The sequence below is a fragment of the Carcharhinus amblyrhynchos genome, chromosome 4, assembly GCF_965287045.1.
Source record: "Carcharhinus amblyrhynchos chromosome 4, sCarAmb.v2.hapA, whole genome shotgun sequence".
Taxonomy (NCBI): domain Eukaryota; kingdom Metazoa; phylum Chordata; class Chondrichthyes; order Carcharhiniformes; family Carcharhinidae; genus Carcharhinus; species Carcharhinus amblyrhynchos.
In genome coordinates this window covers 28,389,488-28,414,209 of record NC_137327.1, presented here as the reverse complement: position 1 = coordinate 28,414,209, position 24,722 = coordinate 28,389,488, and the positions used below count along the sequence as shown (strand labels likewise).

At 39.2% G+C, this 24,722-nt stretch overlaps 1 protein-coding gene across 1 annotated transcript in view; it reads left to right on the top strand.

Annotated features, from left to right (window-relative positions):
• Positions 1 to 15,997, top strand: part of tdrd12 (tudor domain containing 12) — a 110,388-nt gene extending 94,391 nt beyond the window's left edge. The window contains exons 30-38 of the mRNA XM_080187222.1: positions 1,498 to 1,573; positions 2,876 to 2,973; positions 3,178 to 3,305; positions 7,347 to 7,401; positions 7,530 to 7,643; positions 7,726 to 7,879; positions 9,544 to 9,616; positions 13,027 to 13,132; positions 15,034 to 15,997. Coding sequence (XP_080043348.1) covers positions 1,498 to 1,573; positions 2,876 to 2,973; positions 3,178 to 3,305; positions 7,347 to 7,401; positions 7,530 to 7,643; positions 7,726 to 7,879; positions 9,544 to 9,616; positions 13,027 to 13,124 — 796 coding nt within the window. The 3' untranslated portion in view covers positions 13,125 to 13,132; positions 15,034 to 15,997. The remainder of the gene's footprint in view (positions 1 to 1,497; positions 1,574 to 2,875; positions 2,974 to 3,177; positions 3,306 to 7,346; positions 7,402 to 7,529; positions 7,644 to 7,725; positions 7,880 to 9,543; positions 9,617 to 13,026; positions 13,133 to 15,033) is intronic.
• Positions 15,998 to 24,722: the final 8,725 nt, after the last annotated feature.

Sequence of the window (24,722 nt, the reverse complement as noted above, 5' to 3'; positions counted from 1 at the left end):
AAATAGAATGTTTTATTTTGATTGTTTTCCAATTAATTTACTTGGCTTGCAATAATACTGTAATTAATATGCTTGTTTTTGTAAATGTTTAATTTTTTTTTCTGGCCAATCTATCCACCTTCATTTCTTCTGTGAAACTTCATCTTATGCAGGAATTGCATAAACTTTGCCTCCTGTACTCCTGGGTATTGCCGTTCATATGTGAGCCTTAGTGGTAGATAGTAGGTAGGAATCTCCACTCACCCTGATTCTCTCCTCAACTGACGTTAATGAGCTTCCAGTTCCACTAGAGATTGCAAATAATTCTTTGAAGCTAGATAGTCCATGGGCCAGGTGACAGCAGAAGTTTGGCACAAAATTTGGGGCAACGACCTTATGGAGCTCCTAGGATTGTTGATTTAGCCTTGCAGGAAATATTTGGTAAAGTCGCTCAAAAAAAAAAGTGACGCAAGTCTATAATAGAAAGTAGTAAATGGACAAAAATGAGTATTTATGAAAAATATATCATTAGATTTTAACTTGGGTCACCTCAGCTTAAACAGGGCTTGGTTGGCCTGAAAGTGGTCTGCCCGCCCATTTGCATGCACAGTTCGGCCATTACCACCTACAAGGTGACCTATTACTAGATGATCAGATTCTCCTCTGTTTCAATTATCAGCTCTTTTAAATAGGAAAATCAATAACACGGTAGCATAGTGGTTAGCACGTCTGCCTCACAGCGCCAGGGACCCAGGTTTGATTCCTGGCTTGGGCCACTGTCTGTATGGAGGTTGCACATTCCCCCTGTGTCTGTGTGGGTTTTCTCTGGGTGCTCCAGTTTCCTCCCACCGTCTAAAGATGTGCAGGTTAAGTGGATTGGCCATCTAAATTGCCCCTTACTGATGGGGTTGACTAGCTAAGCTGAATGCATGGGGTGATGGGGTTGGGCCTGGATGGGATTGTTGTCGGTGCAGGCTCAATGGACGGACTGACCACCTTCAGCGCTATAGGATTCTATGAATAACCTTTTATCATGGAATTTATACCCAGTATAAACAGGCTGTCCGACTGAGTGCTTTAAAAGTCTTTATCCTTATTGGGCCCTCAAGGCCGAACGCACTGCTACAGCAGATATTCTGTTTAAAATTGTCACTAAAGACATGGAGAGCGATAGATTAGGAGAAATTTCTTCATGCAAAGCATGGAATGAAGCAGTTTCTGTGGCATCTTTTCAGGAAAAATTTGCAGAGGAGTGAAATAAAGGAAGAGCAGATCACTGGGATTGGTAATAGATTGCTATAAAGGACAGCAAACCCAAACATATTGGGCCTCCACAGGTGCTATCGATGTCTTTGCTTCTACAAATGAAAATCGGTGATATGTTGATCCTTCTGTCTGCACAACAATTGCATTTACATGGGAAATTTCATGATTTATATTTTGGAATCTAAATTCATCATGTCATAGATTTGAGAATAGTTTAACATGATATTGCATGCACACAAATGTCCTTTTCAGGGTTTGTGAAGAAATTGAAGAGCAAGAAATAATCTGTCAACTTTGTACAAAAATTCAGCAATCCTCAAAAGATCAGGTAAAACCAGAGATACTAATTTCATTACAACTGTGTAAATAATTTTATTACTTAATAAAATTAAATAATAAAATTAAATAATTTTATTAACGGTGGCACAGCGGTTAGCACTGTTGCCTCAGTGCCAGGGACCCAGGTTTAATTGGGTCACGATCTGTGAAGAGTCTGCTCGTTCTCCCTGTGTCTGCGTGGGTTTTCTCCAGTACTGCAGTTTCCTCCCACATTTCGAAAGATGTGCTGGTTAGATGCATTAGCCATGCTAAATTGTCCCTCCATGTATCCAACCAGGCGTCGGAGTTTGGCGACTAGGAGATTTTCACAGTAACATCATTGCAGTGACAGTAAAAAATTTAACTAGCTTTAAACTTTAGTAATTTACAGACATTTTAAAATTATGCCATTTAAGGACAGATTATGGATGACCATTGTATAATTACAGGTCATTTAGTTAGTTTCTGACTCATGATACCATCATGAAAACTGATATTTAGTTCAAAAAATTGCAATGCACCAAGACCTAGTTAACTTCCATGTGATAGCCACTCAAAGGGAAAGCACAAGGTGCAAATTATTTCTACTTAATAGTATTGCAAAACATTCTGCTGTCATAAAATAGAAAGTGGTGGGTCAAAAATCTTTTGAAAATGCTTTTTATCAATTTTTTTACTCCATCCTTAAAGTTACAGTGCCAATGCTTAGCCTGGACCAGGCAAACCCAAAATCCATTCCTTGCATGCTCCACAAACCAAATTTAATTGAATCCAATTCATGGTCCCCCAAAGAGACACAACCAGTTCCAAGCTAACAAGATAAGGCTTTGCATCCCAGCTTGGGGTTGATCTTAGCCAAAGGCTTTTAATTAGATCTATTTGTTTATCCTCCTCTTAGACTGCTCTGTAGTCTAATCTCTGAAAGCAATACTGTCCTTTTGGTCAGGTTGACTGCAAAGTTTCCTGCAGTCTTGGATCACACTTGCAATGAAAGAAAATATGGCAACAATTTGTGTACAGCAAGGTCCTGCAAACATGAGTGAGATGCATGAAAATTAATTTGTTTTACTAATGTTGGTTGAAGGATGAATTTTGACCAGAACACCTGAGAGCACTCCTTTTAGTTGGATCTTTTACTGCCAGCTGAAATTGTAGATGGATCTTGGTTTAGTTTGTCAGTTAAAAGACTGTATTTTCAATGGTTCAGCACCCTTTCAGTGCTGAACTGAAAAACACTGGTAAACATTCAAATTAAATGTCAAGATGATATGCTGATGAAAGTTCAAATCCTTTCACATTTGTTCTCTGAAAGGTTTTGGAAAACATTCTGAAGGTTTTGTGTCATCTCAGTGGAAGACCCCAGAGTCTGAATTTAATGTTATCAAGTGGACTTGCTTTAACTATTGAGAGGTATGTAATATTACAGTAAAATATATATATACATTTTTGCCATGGAGGTGCTGTAGAAACTACAAACCAGGAAAAGATCTAAAACCAGATTATGTTAGATGCAGCATCACAGTATGTGTTCAAGTACATTCTTGATCTTGCTCTTGATTACAATTTGATTTGCTGATTGGGAATTTAACCAAGTTTTTTCTTTGACTGTTTTAGGCTGTTAGCAAGCACATCCAGCAAGAGTGCTTTGTATAAAATTGCAAACAATTTGAAGTTTTCACTGGCCAGTTTGCAAAATTTACCTTGTTTACAAAATGGTGCAGCCTCTTCTGACGGAAGTGATGGTATGGTTTCACCTTGGTAGACTAATTTATAGCATTTGATTTTTGTTATGAAGTAGAAATTGTCTTGCATAGTTGAACTTTTAATGCATTTCAAAAATAAAAAAGCAGTAAAATTATTTCTTTATCAGGTGCAACATTAACGAGGCTGGTTTGAGGGATGCATTTTGACCAGAACACTGGGAGAACATTGAACATTACAGCACAGTACAGGCTCTTCGGCCCTCTATGTTGCACCGACCAGTGGAACCAATCTAATGCCTCTCTAACTTAAACTATTCCAATGTTATCCATATGCCTATCCGCTGACCATTTGAATGCCCTTAAAGTTGGCGAGTCCACAACTGCTGCAGGCAGGGCATTCCACGCCCTTACTACCTTCTGAGTAAAGAACCTACCTCTGACATCCGTCCTATAATTACCACCCCTTAATTTAGAGCTATGTCCCCTTGTGTTAGCCATCACTATCCGACGAAGAAGGCTCTCACTATCAACCCTATCTAACCCTCTGATCATCTTGTATGCCTCAATTAGGTCACCTCTTAACCTTTTTAACGAAAATAACCTCAAATCCCTCAGCCTTTCCTCATAAGACCTTTCCACCATACCAGGCAACATCCTGGTAAACACCTCTGCACCCTTTCCAGTGCCTCCACATCATCCTCATAATGCAGCGACCAGAACCGTATGCAATAATCCCAAGTGCGGCCGCACCAGAGTTTTGTACAGTTACAACATGACCTCACGGCTCCAAAATTCAAGCCCTCTACCAATAAAAACTAACACACCATACGCCTTCTTAACAACCTTATCAACCTGGGTGCCAACTTTCAGGGATCTATGCACATGTACACCGAGATCTCTCTGCTCTTCGACACTACCAAGAGTCCTTCTGTTAGCCCTATGTTCTGTATTCCTGTTACTTTTACCAAAGTCAATCACCTCACACTTTTCTGCATTAAACTCCATTTTCCACCTCTCAGCCCAGCTCTGCAGCTTATCTATGTCCCTCTGCAAACTGTAACATCCATCCTCACTGTCTACAACGCCTCTGACTTTGGTGTCGTCAGCAAATTTACTAACCCATCCTTCTACCATCATCTAGGTCATCTTATAAAGGGTCTTTATAAGACCCTTGTCAGGCCTCACTTGGAGTACTGTGCGCAGTTCTGGTCGCCTCACTATAGGAAGGACGTAGAAGCTATTGAAAGGGTACAGAGGAGATTTACAAGGATGTTGCCTGGATTGGGAGGCATGCCTTATGAAGATAGGTTGAGGGAGCTGGGACTCTTCTCCCTGGAGAGACGAAGATTGAGAGGCGACCTGATAGAGATTTATAAAATGTTGAGAGGAATAGATAGGGTGGATTCTCAGAGGCTATTTCCCCGGGTTGAAATGGTCGCTACGAGAGGACACAGATTTAAGGTGCGGGGAGGCAAGTACAGAAGTGATGTTAGGGGTAAGTTTTTCACTCAGAGGGTGGTGAGTGAATGGAATCGGCTGCCGTCAGTGGTGGTGGAGGCGAACTCGCTGGGGTCTTTTAAAAGACTTCTGGATGAGTATATGGGATGTAGTGGGATTGGGGGTTATAGATAGGTCTATGGATTGGTAGGTGTTGATGTGATCGGCGCAACTCGTGGGCCGAAGGGCCTGTTTGTGCTGTAGTGTTCTATGTTCTATTTATAGAAATGACAAACAGCAGTAGCCCCAAAACAGATCCCTGAGGTACACCACTTGTAACTGAACTCCAGGTTGAATATTTCCCATCAACCACCACCCTCTGTCTTCTATCAGCTAGCCAATGCCTGATGCAAACTGCTAAATCACCCTCAATCCCATGCATCAAGTCCCCTGATCCTCTTCACTGTGGGATTTTTTACATCCATCTGAATGGTAGATGGGATCTCTGTTTAGTTTCTCAACTGAAAAACTGCTTTTTCAATGGTTCAGCACATCCTCAATGCTGAATTGAATAACACTGGTTTATATTTAAATTAAGTGTCAAAATTATATGCTGACAAAAAGCTGAAATCCTTTTCAAATTTGTGAAACAAAGCATATTTGTCTATAGCTCACTGAAGACTGAAGGACATGTTAATAGGGTGGTGAAAAAGGCATGTGGGATACTTGCGTTTATCATTAATGGATTACAAAAGCAGGGAATTCATGTTGGAGTTGTATAGAACTTGGTGAGGCCACAGCTAGAATATTGTGTGCCGTTCCAGTCATCACATTATAGGAAAGATATGATTCGACTTCTAATTTGAGGAGATTCACCAGAATGCTGCCTGGGATGGAACATTTAAGTTATGAAGAGAGGTTGGATAGGCTTGGGTTGTTTTCTTTGGAGCAGAGAAGACTGAGGGGTGGCCTGATCGCAGCATATGAGATTTGAGGAACATAGAGTGGAGAAGGAGCAGGTGTTCCTCTTAATTGAAGGATTAGCCATAAGAGGACACAAATTCAAGGTGAGGGGCAGGGGATTTCAGGGAACCAGAGGGTGGTGATGATCTGGAGTGCACTGCTGAAAAGGGTGCTAAAGGCGAGTTGCCTCATATCCTTTTTCAAAGTACCTGGATGAGCACTTAGTATATCATGACATTCTAGGTTATAAGCCAAGTTCCGATACAAGGGATTAAGTGGGAAATCCAGGTGTTTTACACGTGTTGGTACAAACTCAATGGGTCAAAGGGCCTCTTCTGCATGCATGATTCTATGACATCCCCCACCAGCAACTCCTGGTGTTGTCACTCACCCAGAAACCAAACTGGGCCAGCCACATAAATATGGTGGCTACAAGAGCCAATAGTGGTTACATGAGCCAGTCAGTGGCTGGAAATTGTAGAATAATTTGCCTCCTTACAAGGATGAGTGCAACTTCATAACTGCTCGAAGAAGTTTGACAGCATCCAGAACAGAAGCCTAATCGATTGGCAGCCCATCCACCCTGTCTGCCTCGGAAAAGCCAACATAATTAAGGACCCTGTGCACCCTGAACATAATCTCTTCCTCCTCCTCCTGTCGGGAAAAGGATTCAAAAAGTATGAGGTCACATACCAACAGACTCGAGAACAGCTTCTTCCCTGCTGCCATCAGACTTTTGAATGGACTTACTTTGCATTAAGTTGATCTTTCTCTACACCCTAGTTATGACTGTAACATTACATTCTGCGCTCACTCCTTCCCTTCTGTATAATGGTATATTTTGTCTGTATAGCATACAAGAAACAATATTTTTCACTGTATACTAATACATGTGACGATAATAAATCAAGTCAAATCATCACCACCACCATTATTGGTTCACGTGGCAGCAGTGTACCATCTGCAACAAAGCACAGCAACCAGTCACCAAAACTACTTCTATTGTATTTCCCAAACCTGCAACCTTTACCATGCAAAAGAACAGGAGCAGCAGATGCATGGAAACACCACCTGCAAGTTCCCCTCCAAATCACATTCCATCCTGTCAGAGCAATATAATGCTTTTTCACTATCATTGATTCAAATAGCCTGGAGCTCCTCCTCAACAACACTGTAGATGTACCTACACCACACAGTCTGCAGCCGCTCAAGAAAACAACTTGCTACCTTTTTGAGTATTTATTGATGGGCAATAAATATTGACATTGCAGGCAATTCTCCTACCCAATGAATGATTTTTTTTCTTTAAGTTAAGAACTAATTTAATAAAATGATTTCAACTTAACTGTTGAATCAGTTATGTGGAAGAAATGGAAACTGCCAGTATGACCTGCTTACCCCTGAGGTACATTTGCTGTTGTATGCATATGTCATGCTTGTCTAGAATGACAAAACATTTTATTTAATATTTCATTAAATCCAGGTATGTCATACAACAGAGGTAGTTTCCATTTTGTTTGGAAATACCAGTTCTCAATCACAGGTGCAATCCATGAGGGTTTTCTTGGCTAGTGTCAATAGAGTGCATGCATTCATACACAAAAATGAATTGGCAGAAAGTTTCTACAGCAATTAAAAGATATTTTAAAGTTTATATTCTATAATATTTTCTAATCACAGATAATGTGGATGTTCCTGAAGATGGAAAAAGTCAATCAACAATGGATCATAAAAGGTTATCCACATTGATAATTAAGTATTTGAAATCTGTAACCTAGTTGTGCAACATTGCTACATAATTCAAGCAAAATTTTGAACTTGATTTTTATACTTTAAATTGTAATTTTTCATATATTCCCGTAGCTTTCACCCAGAAGTAAAGTGGCATCAGAAGGAAGACCGTCTTATATTGAATGTGAAGTTGCGAAATTTTACAGAACACTCATGCAAATTTGGTCGTTGCAGAGTAGTTTTCAGGTAAAAACCAGCTAGAGTTTGGATTACTTGTGAAGAAAGTTACTGTCTTTGATCTTTATCTGATGCTTCATATTTATTCCAGTGCCTTTGTCGGTATCAAATTATACATGGCGGATTTGGAACTTCAAGGTAGTATTTTAGAGGAAAAGTGTTCATGTGTCACTAAAAATGAAGAGCCTGTCATTACACTGTTCAAAGAAGAGAAAGGTGAATGGAACAGTTTGCTGAAATTCAAGGTAATTGTAGTCAACTTGCAGAATTTGGAACAAAATTAATAGATGGCTGTAATTTATCATTTAGTTTTTTTGAAGTAAGGCATCTGTTGTTGCTAAACACTGTATGCAGAAACCCTTTTCAATTATTCCAAAGTTTCAGTTTTACCAAAAGAAGTTGCTAATTTAGGGCTGCTTTTGAATTTGGTTGGATTATCTAGTTTTAAAAATCTTCTTTGTAGAATTCATCTGTCCATATTTGGACTGAGGTTGTAATGTAGTATGGATCAGCGTAGTCCCGGCAAAAACCTAACTGAGCATCTGTAAGCAGGTTGTATGAGAAGACGCTTTATTGTTCGTTACATTGCTTTTATGTGAAAGATACCATTCTTGTGAGTCGTAGCTGTCTGAATTTATGCCAGCAGGTCATTTTTCACAAAGCTGGTAGCAGCCTAAAGTAAACTGGCCAGATTTATTCAAGTTGTTCATCAGAAAGTCCTTTTCGTTAACTACATTTTCCTGGTGGACGTCAAGTTTAATGTTAGATTGCCATTGACTTGTGTAAAATATATGCATAAGGTGCTGAAGGATTATCGCAACCAGAACTAATTAACAGCAAATATTTATCCATATTTACATCGAGTTTATATGAAGTTGGTGCATTTTGACAAATAAATTACTCAAAATGTGAAATTACATCAGTTATCAAAATTTGTCCTTTTGCCCTTTCATTATTTCCACTTCTTAGATTTTGGGGTAGCTCGAACAGAAGGGGGTGGAAAAGAAAAACAGACTGAGACAGATAGGGAGAGGGGCAGGAATTTGTGTGCTGTAAAAAGTACAGCTATTCTACATCATCCGAGACGCACTGTAATAAAGCAAGAGTCACTCAAGTAATTGTCCTGTTTTTGTATGTTCATTTGCAAGTCAAATTTGTAATTAGGAGAAAAGTTCAGATAACTGGTTTGGAGCCTTTGAATTGAGTCACTTAATGTTACCAATATATCATCCTTTTGCCTTCAGCTAACTACATAATTAAGAAATGAAAACACAGAGCAGATCCAGGCAATCTGGGGATCTAAGTGGTGTTACATAAGAACATAAGAAATAGGAGCAGGAGTAGGCCATCCAGCCCTTCGAGCCTGCCCCGCCATTCAATAAGATCATGGCTGATCTGTCGCTGCTCAGTTCCACTTTCCCGCCCTCTCCCCATAACCCTTAATCCCCTCTCCTATCAAAAACCATCAACCCGCGTCTTAAAAATATTTAGCGAGGCAGCCTCCACCACTTCACTAGTTACCATTTCAGAAAAATGTTTCCCTCTACAAATTCTGCCTGACTTGATTTGTTTTCCAGCATTTTCTGTTTATTTCTGCTTTCCAACATTCACAGTATATTGCTTTTGTTGCATATTAAGAAGCCTCATTCCAGACTATTGCTATGCTGGCTACAATATAAGACTTCAGAAATAAGTTCTTTTCATGTTGAAATGGCTTAACTTTATATGCTTCCCCCTGGTTGGGGGAAGGGTATAAAGCCTCTATTTGAGCCTCTATGATGATGTTTGCAACAAGATTCAGAGGGCTGTATATACTAAGTACACTAGTTTCTTGGAAACTGAGAGGATTACATTTACTGCTTGCCACTGCAATCATTATTATATGGGTTTTGACTGGACTTTCTTTCAGAATCCAAATGTTACTTTTGATTTCGACTATTTAGAGGAAGTGATGGATGATGTATATCTTCCAATTTACAATGGTAAGAATTTTCTATAAAAGAAAATCTAAATATTTTTATTCAGGTACAGTGAAATTCAAGATACAAGTGTAGAAAATTGATCCTATTACTACAATAAGAAGAATAACTTAGCCTTTAACTCTTCTACACAACTACTGGTTTATTGGATATGTTTCTTCTACATCTCCCACCTTCCCATCAGTGTTCTGAGACAGATAATTCGGAGATCTGTTAACAGCCCTTTGAGTTGGCATTCACAACACAGAATAAATTGAGTTGGTGTTTTCAAGTCCCTGTTTTGAGTTCATTACCCCGATAGATTCTTCTGTGGGTAAGACTTGGGTGGGGAAATGCTTGTTGTTTGGATTAGAGAATGGTTTGAAGTAGTTTAACCCAGATGTCCGTGTAAAATTCCATTTTTCTCTTTTGAATTGGGAGGAAAACCCTTAATTTGCTGACTGCATTAGAACCAGGGGATTGACAAACTGCTTGTCAGTCACTTTGGTTGTTGAAGAACAGCAGAATACCAATCCAATTAAATAGTTTACACCAATTGATACTAATTGGTTGGTGCTTAAATCTCCAGTAACAAGTCTCCAGTGGATCACAAGGCAGGTTGTTCATAGTTATTGAACAACCTACCTTTTTATTGAATCCCAGTGCAAGACTACTTCTGCCTTCTCAACTGTAGTACTTTGTGTTTTATCATGGTACATAGAACAGAAGTCAGAATATTTGAAGTGAAACCAGAGGACAGCAGTTTTGAAATTACATGCAATTGCTAACCTCTTACATTGGCTACAGATGCTTCCATGACTGCTGTCTCTATCATTAGTAGGCTGGGCCTGAGCTGTTTGGTACTATTATAGACTAATTAGTATGAGTTGATGTAAACTGCCTGTTGGGTTGGTAATCTTCTATTCTTCAACAATTGTGGGCTGACGGTTGGCAGATGGAGTTTAATTTAGATAAATGTGAGGTGATGCTTTTTAGTAGATTGAACCAGAGCAGGACTTACTCAGTTAATGGTAGAGCGTTGGGGAGAGTTATAGAACAAAGAGATTGAGAGATACAGGTTCATAGCTCCTTGAAAGTGGAGTCACAAGTGGACAGAGTGATGAAGAAGGCAATGGGCATGTTTAGTTTCATTGGTCAGAACATTGAATACAGGAGTTGGGACATCTTGTTGAAGTTGTACAAGACATTGTTACTATACTCAGAATACTGTGTATAGTTCTGGTCACCCTATTATAGAAAGGATATTATTAAACTAGAAAGAGTGCAGAAGAGATTTACTAGGATGCTATGGGACGATGGTTTGAGTTATAAGGAGAGACTGGACAGACTGGGACTTTTTTCACTAGAGCATAGAGGGTTTAGGGCTGATCTTCTAGAGGTCGATTAAAATAATGAGGGGTATAGATCAGCTAGATAGTCATATCTTTTCCCAAAGGTAGGGGCATCTAAAACTAGAGGGTATAGGTTTAAGGGGAGAGATACAAGAGGGTCCAGAGGAGCAATTTTTTCACATGAGGTGGTGAATGTCTGGAACAAGCTATCAGAGTAGTAGTAGAGGCATGTACAATTTTTTTCTTTTAGAAAGCATTTAGGTAGTTACATGGGTAAGATGGCTATAACGGGATATGGGCCAAACGCAGGCAATTACATAAGAACATAAGAAGTACTTGTTAGAGTTTAGAAGAATGAGGGGAGATCTCATTGAGACGTATAAGATGATGAATGGGATGGATAGGATAGAGGTGGAGAGACTCTTCCCGCTCAGAAACGGTAGTAGGACTAGGGGGCATAGCCTCAAGATAAAGGGGGGGCGGTTTAGAACGGAGTTGAGGAGGAACTTCTTCACTCAAAGGGTGGTGAATCTCTGGAATTCTCTGCCCGTTGAAGTGGTGGAGGCTGCCTCGCTAAATATTTTTAAGACGCGGGTTGATGGGTTTTTGATGAGAGAGGGGATTAAGGGTTATGGGGAGAGGGCGGGAATGTGGAACTGAGCCACGACAGATCAGCCATGATCTTATTGAATGGCGGGGCAGGCTCGAAGGGCTAGTTGGCCTACTCCTGCTCCTATTTCTTATGTTCTTATGTAGGAGCAGGAGTAGGCCATCTAGCCCTTCGAGCCTGCCCTGCCATTCACTAGGATCATGGCTGATCTGAAGTGGCTCAGTTCCACTTTCCTGCTTTCTCCCCATAACCCTTAATTCCCTTGCCTACCAAAAACCTATCTACCCGTATCTTAAATATATTTAGCGAGATAGCCTCCACCACTTCAACAGGCAGAGAATTCCAGAGATTCACCACCCTTTGCGTGAAGAAGTTCCTCCTCAACTCCGTTCTAAACTGCAACCCCCCCCCCCCAACTTATCTTGAGACTGTGCCCTCTAGTCCTGTTGTCCTTTCTGAGTGGGAAGAATCTCTCTACCTCTACCCTATCTATCCCTTTCATTATCTTATACGTCGCTATAAGATTTCCCCCCTCATCCTTCTAAACTCCGAGTACAGACCCGGTCTATTTAGTCTCTCTTCATAGTCCAACCCCCTCATCTCCGGTATCAGCCTAGTGAACCTCCTCTGCAATCCCTCCAAGGCCAAAATATCCTTGCGCAAGTGCGGCGACCAAAACTGCAGACAGTACTCCAATTGTGGCCTCACCAATGCCCTGTACAGTTGCAGCAATTGGGATTAGCTTAGTCGTTTCAAAAAAATGGGGGTGGCATGAACAAGTTGGGCCAAAGAGCCTGTTTCCACACTGGTAATCCTCTATAATTCAAATTTGAACAGATAAGCAGGGAGGCTCTGAATAAGCAAATTCTCATCAAAATTAGATAGGACTTCTGTTCTTTGTGGAATTGCACAAGAGTTGCCACAGTCCCAGGGGACCATTGACTGGTGCTGATTTAACCTGAGCATCACCGCACCTCAAGCGAGTGATAAGGTTAAGAAGGCAAAGCCTTCATGAATAACTCAGCTGGTACAGGAATTGAACCTATGCTGTTGGTGTCATTCTGCATCATGAACCAGCTGTCCAACTGACTGAGCTAACCAATTCCATACATAGTGGTATCAGAACCAGTTGTTTTTGAACACCACTAAATATGCAAATTCTTGTATTGACTGCTCAGATGAGAGTGGACACAACAAATACCTGAAAGAAATATAAATGGATATATCAGAATGGATCTTTGTCCTTGAGTCAGCAAATTGTCTTTCCTACTTCTGACTGATTGTTTCCCACTCAGATTAATCAGACATTTTATACATTTGAGAAACTGTAGGGGAAAACAAATGGGCTTTGAATCAGTATCTGTAGTTTCATTGTTAAAATGTTTAAATGTGGAATAAACAAACAATATTTTTATGCTGATAAAATTGTTTCTACACATGCAATAGTTTTCCCTCTTATTCTGTGCTGATAGATTTTAGAAGCAAGGGACAACAAGTAATAATGGAACCCTGCATAGATGAATATGGTAGTTTCACCAGTGCTAATGACAGTTCTGAAGAAGATTACTGAAGAGTCGGGTAAATATCCCTGTTAAAGGTTTATGGTACTGCATGAAATATCCCCTCCAAGTACACAGATGCCATTCGTTGCTGAAATTGTCATTGGGAGTTTTCCATATGTTCAACATATAACTGTAACTTAGCATTACACAATATTAGCTTTTGTTCTAAATTGAATATTTGTGACTTTTATATTTTCAAAGGCAGACCAAGAAAATGCTTCATAAAACAACGCCAATTACAAATAGTTAGGACGCTTTATTGTTTTTTAAAGTTTATTTATTAGTCACAAGTAAGACTTACATTAACACTGCAATGAAGTTACTGTGAAATTCTCCTGGGTCAACACACCTAACTAGCACCTCTTTCAGACTGTGGGAGGAAACAGAAGCACCCAGAGGAAACCCAGGCAATATGGGGAGAACGTGCAAACTCCACACAGACAATGACCCAAGCCGGGAATCAAACCCGGGTCCCTGGCACTATGAAGCAGCAGTGTTAACTGTTGTGCTATCGTGCCACCCCGGCAGCCATTTCACAACCAGTTAACTAATAGAGCATCAATTATGTGATATGTCATGATAGAATGGTGCTCGTTGCTGAACTTTGTGAAGCTGCCCACAAATATTTGCCAACCTTCTGTATATGTTTCCTCTTTTCTGGCATTAATTTCAATTTGCCGCCTTCAAGGAGCCCGTGGTGTTCAGAAACAGGGCAGACAGACTGATCGACAAATTAAATTGAAAGATTCTCCCTTACAGAAAAACGGGGAATATAAATCATATTTGTATCATTGTATAGAAAGCAAATTAAAGATTGGGACATGTATGTGGAGTTGGGATGAGATGGAGATCAACCATGATCATATGGAATGGCAGAGCGGACGCAAAGGGCTGAGTTGCCTCCTTTCACTCCTAATTCCTAAATAGTTGAAGTTCATGCGATATCAATAATTTCTAAATTATTCTGTCTGCCAAGACTGAAAAGTGCACCTTGTGGAGAGCAGGGCTCCACTGGAAACTGTGTTCGGGTTTCCGTATTTAACCGCATATGTGCGGAAGCTGTCCAATTTGCTCCATAATAAGTGAGTGCTGACAGCCATAATATTGTTACTATCACACCATTCTGGATTAATATGTTTGCTCAGATTAGTCAGTTCTTAACTGAAAAAAATGACTCCACAAGAACACAAGAAATAGGAGCAGGAGTAGGCCATCTAGCCCTTCGAGCCTGCCCCGCCATTCAGTAAGATGATGGCTGATCTGTCGTGGCTCAGTTCCACTTTCCCGCCCTCTCCCCATAACCCTTAATCCCCTCTCTTATCAAAAGCCCATCAACCCGCGTCTTAAAAATACTCCACAGGAGCACTTTTAAAGCTCATATCCATAATCTCCATGGCTTTTTTTAAGAAAAGGTGTAAATATACCTCAGAAACCTCATATTCAAAAGTAGCTGTTTACAAATCTTTTCTGTAGGAAACGAGTGGAAAAAAGAGTGATAGGCCCACTCAGAAAATCATTGATATTTTGATGGTTTAGGTAAATACCAATGCTGACCTGCATTCATGCGGAGTGACAGAATAAATACAAATATTTTGGCAAAGGAATATCTCATTTGGTCAACCTCTACAGATGAATAGAAAATTCGTTTCCTGCCATTTTAGAAAATCGCATTGGTCAGTGTATGAAGATTTTCTTAGATTTCATTCCTCTAGCATGTACGTAGTGGATGTCCAAGTTCAACTAGGAAAAACGCTGTTAAGATCTATTGGCCTCTTTTATTTGTTCTCAGAATGCAGATGACATCTCACTGTTTGGATATCTATTTTAGATTTCACATTACTCTTTTTAAATATGTTTTTCCAGATCTCTCAAACTGTTTCTAAATAATTTTAGCGCAATTGTTTTTGGTCCCTGTAGGGGAGTTGATCCGGAGTAGAAGAGGAGAAGAAGCATTTCAAAGCATTAATGTTTCACCTGTGAAGATCTACCAGATTTGAATCAAACTTTGAACATCCTTGCTTTGTGAAAAGAGTGAGGGTGTTTCTCATTCCACAGATACTGCCAGACCTGCTGAATATTTCAAGTCATTTTTGTTCATATTACCAAAGAAAAAACTTGCCAAAATCACAAAGTTGATAACAGTATCAGTAACAGATGTACTGAACAAAGTTAATTGTGGCAAATACATGAAAGTTTCTGCATTCAAGCAACACTAAACACCTGTTTTTCGCGATAATCTGAGATACTGATTTCTGCATTATTATCTTACTTGAGAGCTCCAATTTTGTTCAAACATGTTGTAAACAGTTGGTGTTCTTGTACAAACTTCTATGTATGTCCTTTGATCCATTTCTTATAAGTTCTGTTCCACATTATTTGCTGAGATGTTAGCACTGGTTGGACTATTCAAACTTGGATACCATCTTTCAAAACACCAACTTTAAAAAATATTTATGGAAGCCTTATGCATGTCTTTCATATTTTGTTATAATTACAAACAGCCAGACATTAACTGAAGCCTCAAATTTAAGTAGCTAACAATTGCTTCACTTAACTAACATAGTTTGTTATCTGTTTTTGCTCATTTAATTCAATTTCACATGGAGAGCATTTGCACAATCTCATGGGCCAGATTAGCCTAATTATCCCGATTATATTAAGCAATGTAGTAAAACATCTACTCTATTAACCAAACCTTACAAAGCAAAACATAGCAAATGCTGAAAGCCATTAACTCATTTTCTCTCTCCACAGATCCTACCTGACCTGAGTAATTCCAGCATTTCTGTTTTTACTATCAAACCCTCACTTCATTTTACACCAATCAGCTTTAATGTCAATTTCTGAAAGCCACACCCCATCCCCCAGACTCCACATACAGCACAAACTAGCAATAGGATTTGCAGAAGATCCATTTTCTTCCACAGCATCTGCACTAGGGCTAGCTCTTTAACTGAATCTATCTATGCCAATCCTATTTCTCTGTTCTTTCTCTGTTTGTTTTACAATTCTCAAGTACTTCTCCAATTCATCTTTTAACTGGCCTTGAGCTTCCACTTGCTATGAAGAATTCCGGTAATTCTTTGTGAAATAGTTGAATTTACAATTCTCATTCTTCTGGCCATGGTTAAAAACCATGGCCTCAGATAAAACTAGTTAGTGCCAACCCATTGTTGCTGGAAATTCTTGCAGATCCACACATGGGACCATAGGCTACAAAACATTACAAATGTTTTTTGCAAATTTAAATCCTGGATCTTTGATCAAATAAATTCAGCATTAACAGTTTTTTAAAAATCTGTAACTCAGTAAGACTTCAGTTTTACCAGAGAAGCAAAGCTCAAGTGCTGATGCTCAACCTTAACTTGGTACTGAAGGTTGGAGATGCTTCTAACTGGCTTTATAGTGTTATTTCCACCTGGTAGCAAATGCTCACACAGGCTTGATTTCAATAAACTACTGAAATTGTTACTCTTGTGGACATTCTGTTCATCGGAAAACTTTATCTTTGTCAGAAACCTATCTTTGAATACTTACAATGTCAAAATTATTTTTGGGTGGCACAGTGTCAGGGACCTGGATTCAATTCCCGGCTTGGGTCATTGTCTATGTGGAATTTGCACATTCTCCCATGTCTGCATGGGTTTCCTCCCACAGTCCAAAGATGTGCAGGTTAGGTGGACTGGTCATGCTAAATTGCCCCCTTGGTGTCAGCGGGACAAGCTAGTCTAAATGCATTGGGTTATGGGGATAGCACCTGGTTGGGATTGTGGTTGGTGCAGACTTGATGGGCCAAATGGTCGTCCTCTCCACTATATGATTCTATGAATGTAATAACTATCCCCAAAAATGACCTTGGGTTCAAATATTGGGACATTGAAGGCTTCATATTGTGCTTCTCAGTAGTCTTGAAATGATTTCTTAACTTAATGAGAAAACCATTTCAAATTTCTACATTGATTTCTCAAAAGTAATTGCATCTCCTGTTGGAAGTGATTCCGAGTGTCTTTTTTTAGTCTGTGTATTTTTTACTGCAGCAGCTGATAATTCCATTCATACTCAAGTGGTCAAGAAAAGGCAAAGCATCCACACCTCATACACTCTGCAAATTAAAATTCAAACGCCATTGAATCTAGGAACCGTCTCTGATTTAAATAGGTGACTTACATTACCATTCAATTTCAAAAAGCAATTTCTCTAAGGTTAGTGTAAATGCATCAGAAGCTTACAAAATTAGCACCCAGGATAGAACATGATTTTTTTAAAACTGTTGATTGCATTTAAAGAGCTCTGACTGTTCAGATAAAACTATCAAAAACACTTGTACTTTTGAAGCACATAAATAGCTTTGTGTTCTCAATTTTCTGCTGCAAACTTTTAAGGATGCATCTCAGTATATCCTCGAGCACTGCTGTTTATGTAAGCAAACACTGAGTACCTTTTCACAGAGCCAGTGTCAACAAATAGCTGTGAGAATAATGACCAGTCAACTAGTTTTTGCAGTTCCATTTGAGGGAGAAATATTAGTTGGGACAGGGAGATTTGACAACAATGTGTTAATTTATAAAATCTGAAAGAGGTTTTTTTTTTGATGATGGTATTGTCCTGTGAGCATTGGTTTCTTTCAGTTAGGTTTCTCAATTTAAAGATAATGACATTATGCGCTCTGTCATAATCTACATGGCATTTTCTCATTTCACACTATTATTTGCACAATTCTTGCCAATGACTGATCTGTATGTTAACCTCATTTGTTCCAATTGTTAACAATCTTGACTAACAAACTTCTCAGTTGCCTTTGTGAGAGAAAATAAAGCAGATTGCTACTACTTTTGTTATAAAGAAACATTTTCTGACTATACCCCCGCTTAGCCAGAGCTTCAATTTGAAGACTATCCACCCTGGTTCTGGACTCATCCAATAGATGAAATAGAAACTATGGAAATGCTACAGTGCAGAAGGATGCCATTCAGCCCAGCCTGCACCGACAAGAATCCCACTCAGGTCCCATCCCTGTAACCCCACGTATTTGCCTGTTAATCTCCCTGAAACTAAAAGGCAATTTATCATGGCCAATCCACCTAACCTGCACATCTTTGGACTCTGAGGTTTACAGCACGGAAAGAGATCCTTTGGCTCAACTTGTCCATGCACTTGTTTTTTAAACAGCTAAGCTAATCCCAGTTGACTGCATTTGGCCTATATTCATCTATATCCATCATACCCATGTAACTGTCTAATTGCTTTTTAAAAGACAAAATTGTACCCATTTCTACTACTACCTCTGGCAGCTTGTTCCAGACACTCGCCACCCTCTGAAAAGATTGCCCCTCTGGACACTTTTGTCTCTCCCCTCTCACTTAAACCTATGCCCTCTAGTTACCCAGTTCCCTTTTGAAAGCTACCTGGAGTTTTTATAAACCCCTTTGAAGCACATGTATACAGTTTAAGTCCTTGAAATTGTATTGGGCAGCCTTATTGCATAGAATCGACAGCACAGAAACAGACCATTCAACCCAACCAATCCATGTTGATGTTCATGGTCTGCACTGAGCCTCTTTAATAGGCTTTTCCTCTCACCTCATCAATGTAACCTGCCGTTCCCCCATGTGTTTACCTAATTTCCTTTTAAGTGCATTTAGGCTCTTCAACTTGACTACTACTAATAATTAACTCCACATTTTTAACACATTTCAGATTAAGAATTACTTTTGAATTCCCTGTTGAATCTATTGGTTAAAGTTTTGACTTATCCTTTGTTCATATTTGCCAACTATGACTTCTTTAAGAAAAATAAACTCAAAGTATACTGCAGAATATCTTACTTTCTCAGCAGAAGGTTAACAACTGTGTTAGTTTTTAGAGTATAGTCATTTATTGTGGTTGTCGTAAGAACTTGACCAATGTCAATATCACAGTATTTATAGAAGTTGAGATCTGTTTTCAAGCAGCAATAAATTAGAGATGATGGAATCCCCTCCACACTTCAGCCATTCCAGAAGTGACCTACTCTATGCAAATATATGTTCTACATTTCAAATTGAAGCTGAGGCAAATATTTTCTGCACTCATTGAATGTGCTGAATTAATTATACATTAAAGTTGAAAGGCAAAATAATTTTATTTAAAGGCATGGAGATCTGTTTGGAGTGTCTACCACTTTAAATTGCTCATTCAGAATGGATGCAAGGTATTTGTATTTTACTATTGCAAGAAAATTACAACATGCATGTATATGTACATTTAAGTAGCTAATTGGTTTTGAATATTTGCTTTCCTGTTGAATATTTGGTGCATTCAAATCAAACAATTTAAAGGGACTAACCTGAAAAAAATCAAGTAATATTGTAATTCAATTTATTCTTAAAAGTAATACATCACAAGAAAATAGATGTTAATGAAAAAGTAAAATAGTTTTTCATTGAGAACCAAGGATAGTAGAATGATGAAAGAGGAGAAAAGAGAAAAGAAAATACATTTTAGAAAATAAAAAAAATGTATCCAGTATTTCAATTTGTATTGTCCATTGTCTAATCCCAATTTACATCAAAACAGCCACTCTGAAAGTTTATAAAAGGCCACAAGAAGTAATGTGCAGGTTTTATACAGATATAGACACGAACATTTTTATTTGTTTTTTGCATTCTGATGAGGACCTTGAGTCTGAAGAGATCTGCAAATGTCATCAGATTTCTGTGCATAATTTTCTGTTATTGTTTACTTAGCATCGTATTTCTGGTGAGTTACAATGGGCTGTCATTATTTGCAGAGATTTTCCATGCAGAACACTTTGAAAACCATTGACGTGAGCACTTATTGTATGGTGCATTTTCATTCCATTTTGTTTTGCAAGTTCAGAAATAAAAATAATGTAATCCTTGTGTGGAGTAAAATGAACTTTTTTAAAATGTTGCTGTTTAGCATAAAGTATGTTTTGACAGAATATTAATCATTTTCATAAAGAAGATTATGTTGTCCTACAAATCATAATTGGGAAAGATACGAAGTTTCCAAATTACTTCCTGTAAAGGAACAGTCTGATTTAATGTCAGTTTGGTATTATTCCCATAAATTCAACGTATTCAACTGGCATTTACTACATGATTGAGGCTGATACTTCACTTTTGAGGTAGTGCTGCATTTTTAACATAGAATGGCTTTCAAATTGCACGTTAAAGCCAATGGCGACAGTCCCTCGAAATGGAGGATCACATCTGTCAGACTTGGTGAGGCTTTCAATTTCTGAGGAGCCCAATTCTGGATCCACAAGCACAATCCTAGGTTGGCTTCCCTCTCCTTCCTCTGCTGCCACTGTTCCGCCTCCTTGGAGCAGTGAAGCCCTTTCTGTCTGCTGGTATTTGGGTAGATATAAAATAACTTGTAGTACTTATTGCAAAGTCGAGAGTGTTGGTGCTGTGAATGAATATTAGTTCTCAACTAACACCAGTGATACGAATCCGGTTATTCTTATTACTATTATGGGCCCTGCAGTGCCCAGATTGACTTATGTATTTGTTTGCAAAACAACATTCCTGCCACTTAAATTAATTCGTTGGCTGGTGTTTGCTTTCAGAAATGAAAAATGCTTTATAAATGCTCTGCTGTTTAATAAGATATTGGCTAATTTGATGGTAACCTCATTTCTCCATCTCACCTACTCCTGATAACATGTCATGCCCTTGCTTACTAAAAATCTATCCACCTTTATCTTAAAAATATTCAAAGGCTCTGCTTCTGCCGCCTTTTCATGATGTAGAGATGCTGGCGTTGGAGAGAGGTGGGCACAGTAAGAAGTTTCACAACACTAGGTTAAAGTCCAACAGTTTTGTTTGGTATCAGGAGCTTTTGGAGTGCTGTTCTTTCATCAAGTGAGTGGAGTAGTCCACGCATGATGAAGGAGCAGTGCTCCAAAAGCTTGTGATACCAAATAAACCTGTTAGACTTTAACCTGCTGTTGTGAGAGAGACTTCTTATTGTGACCACATTTTCAGGAAGAGAATTCTAAAGACTGCTGATCTGCTTGACAGAATTTTACCTCCTCTCTGTTTAAAATGGGTTACCCTTTTAATAAATCCATGTAGCTTTCCTCCTCCGATTTATCAATGTTTCTAATTCAGTTCAAACTGAACCGAAACTGCTTGAACTTCAAACATGAAGTACTGCAGATGTGTTTGCCCAGGATCAAACTGGCATCTAAGAGCTCCCACGTGCTGCAGTTGTGACACATCACCTGTCCCGCCACCCTTAATGTGTTCTAATTAATTATTTAATTTATTCAATTATATATTTTACTTCTGTTTTTATATGTTTTATTAATCTGGCCACCAATTGCCAGTCTATTTTGAACCATAAGAACCTTAGTTACTCAGCAGATACTCATCAAATAACTAGCTTCTTTGATAGCGAGAGTAAGACCAATTCCTGAAGGCTGCACAAGTTAGAAAGCAACAAGCAAACACATCTTTCCTCCATATACTGAATTCCCACTTTGAACCAAATCTTCAAATATGTTTACTGGATTCCTGTCTGTCAGGTGGAACTGTTTCCTCACTGACCCTGTTGTAGGATTTGTTCAGTGGGGTAAATAGGATTCTGGTTCAGTTTAATTAGAATACTTGTTTCAGTTGTAGAGATGGGGACTTCCAGGCAAGGGTCATTTTCCTGAATTTGGAAGGAGGGATGTACTACTGCTTCAAGCAGATCATATCTCTAAATATAAACCTGGTAAAGAATAATGTTCTAAATCATCTAGGTATTCCAAGGAATTTAAAGCCACTTTTTTGTGATATGATAAATGTTCTGGCAAGTAAAGCAAGGCCTCATGGTAACCAGAATGAATGACAGTTTTCAGCTTGCAATGTTAGTTGAGGGAGGAATGTTGGTCAAGATCCTGACTCTTTATAGGACATTTTACATCCATCTGTAAACATAAATGATTTTGCAGTATCACATAGTATATATAAAGTTTTGAACTTGTACTTCTCCCAGATTATTTTATTGAGCTGAATATGCTTTAGTGACTTACCCATAATTTCTTTTTAACCTAATAGTAAAGTAGCATCTTGTTCACCTCTACAGTACCCAGTTGAAGCTGACCAATCAATGAGATGCAGTGTTTCTAAATACAAGCCTGTATTTACTGTATTTTTAAACCCACTTATATTGTAAAGCCTAAAAGATTATTGAAACCTAAAGATCAAACATCCAGTGAAGTCCAATGCAAAGTGGAGGAACAGCACCCCATTTTCCAATTAGACATGCTATAGCCTTCTAGACTTAACATTGAGTTCAACAACCTCAGACTATGAATTCTCTCTTCCGCCTCCAACCCTTTTTTCTATTTCTATCAATTTATTTCCATTAATTCATTTTTCCATCTTTTTTTTAAATTTTGTTTTCCAATTTTTTTCTCCCATACCGACACTCTGCCCCCCGAACCCAATTTACTAGGGCCATCTGTTAGCTGTCCCAGGTTGTCCTTTCTCATACTGCTTACCTTTGTTTGACAACACCAGGTTTAAGTCCAACCGATTTATTTGATAGTACACTCACTAGCTTTGGGGTTAGCCCCTTCGTCAGGTAAATAGAGAGTTCTGGCCTCAGGCAGAGCATATAAAGCACAGACAGTTTACAGATTACTGATTAGAATGCATATCTTTACACCTAACCTGCTGTTCAAGTCTTAAAGTGGCTGACAATGTGAGTGGAAGGAGCACTGATCATATTAATTTGATCACAGTAATCTGTAAACTGTCTGTGCTTTATATGCTCTGTCTGAGGCCAGAACTCTCCATTCACCTGACGAAGGGACTAACTCCAAAGCTAGTGCGTGTACTATCAAATAAATCTGTTGGACTTAAACCTGGTGTTGTCAAACAAAGGTAAGCAGTGTGACAAAGGACAACCTGGGACAGCTAACAGATGGCCCTAGTAAATTGGGTTCGGGGGGCAGAGTGTCGGTATGGGAGAAAAAATTGTGTACTATCAAATAAATCGGTTGGACTTAAACCTGGTGGTGTCAGACTTTTTACTGTGTTTACCCCAGTCCAACGTCGGCACATAAGAACATAAGAAATAGGAGCAGGAGTAGGCCATCTGGCCCTTCGAGCCTGCCCCGCCATTCAATAAGATCATGGCTGATCTGTCGTGGCTCAGTTCCACTTTCCCGCCCTCTCCCCATAACCCTCAATCCCCTCTCTTATCAAAAACCCATCAACCCGCTTCTTAAAAATATTTAGCGAGGCAGCCTCCACCACTTCAACGGGCAGAGAATTCCAGAGATTCACCACCCTTTGAGTGAAGAAGTTCCTCCTCAACTCCGTTCTAAACCGCCCCCCCTTTATCTTGAGGCTGTGCCCCCGAGTCCTACTGTCTTTTTTGAGCGGGAAGAGTCTTTCCACCTCTATCCTATCCATCCCATTCATCATCTTATACGTCTCAATGAGATCTCCCCTCATTCTTCTAAACTCTAACGAGTACAAGCCTAGTTTATTCAGCCTCTCCTCATAGCTCAACCCCCTCAACTCCGGTATCAGCCTAGTAAACCTCCTCTGCACTCCCTCCAAGGCCAAAATATCCTTGCGCAGGTGCGGCGCCCAAAACTGCACACAGTACTCCAGCTGCGGCCTCACCAATGCCCTATACAGCTGCAGCAAGACCTCCCTACTTTTATATTCAATCCCCCTCGCTATGAACATCCACATTTGTTTTGCCATTAACACGTTTTCATCTCTTAATGTACCACAATCAGCACCTTTCTTAGCCATGATCACCCATTTACATTTCCTGTGTCTGACATCTTTGTCAATCTCTCCCAGGCTTCACCTATCGTTGGCCTTCTATTCAGCCCATAGTAATATTATCTCCCTGCTACCCCCCACCCCCAATCAACTCCTCCACCACCACCAAACCTCAATAATTCTCTGTATCTCTGATGATGAGTCAGCCAGACTTGAAACATTGGGCTGGATTCTCTGACCTCACCAACTGGCTGTGATCCTCTGTTCTTCCTGGCAGCAGTAGCGGGGTGTGAATTAGCTCTGTTCTCTCCATAGATGAGACTTTCCAGTGTTTTCTGTGTATGTTTCAGATTCCAGCAACCGCAGTAATTTGCTTTTATCAAATAGCTTCTCATTGCCAAAACCAAAACGATCATAATGTAACAGCAGGTGGCAGTAAAGTACAATTGCAAGCCACCCTTCTGTTACTTCAAATAACCAAATGCAGGTCACCTTCTGACTAAATCTGGAAGTATTTGTACGAAATTAATGTGTATATATAGGTTGACAAATATGAATTTTTATCCCTTTATTTTAACATTAAATTTGAAATAAACATACAAAATGCTGAATTTTGATAGTTACAGTAGAAGATTAAACTCAGTATATGGTAGAATATACAGCTTTAAAAATCTAAAGAATATGGGTCATTTAAGAGGCTTGTGCTAAACCCATTTAATCATCCCTGTCTCTGACAGTTGAGAGAAAGTCTGCACAAGTACAAAGTGATTCTTGCTGCTTTATAGTCACATCAAACTTTATTAAGATCTGCCTGACGTTACATTGGAATTAAAATTTTCTGTTAACCCCCAAACGTTCATGATTGGT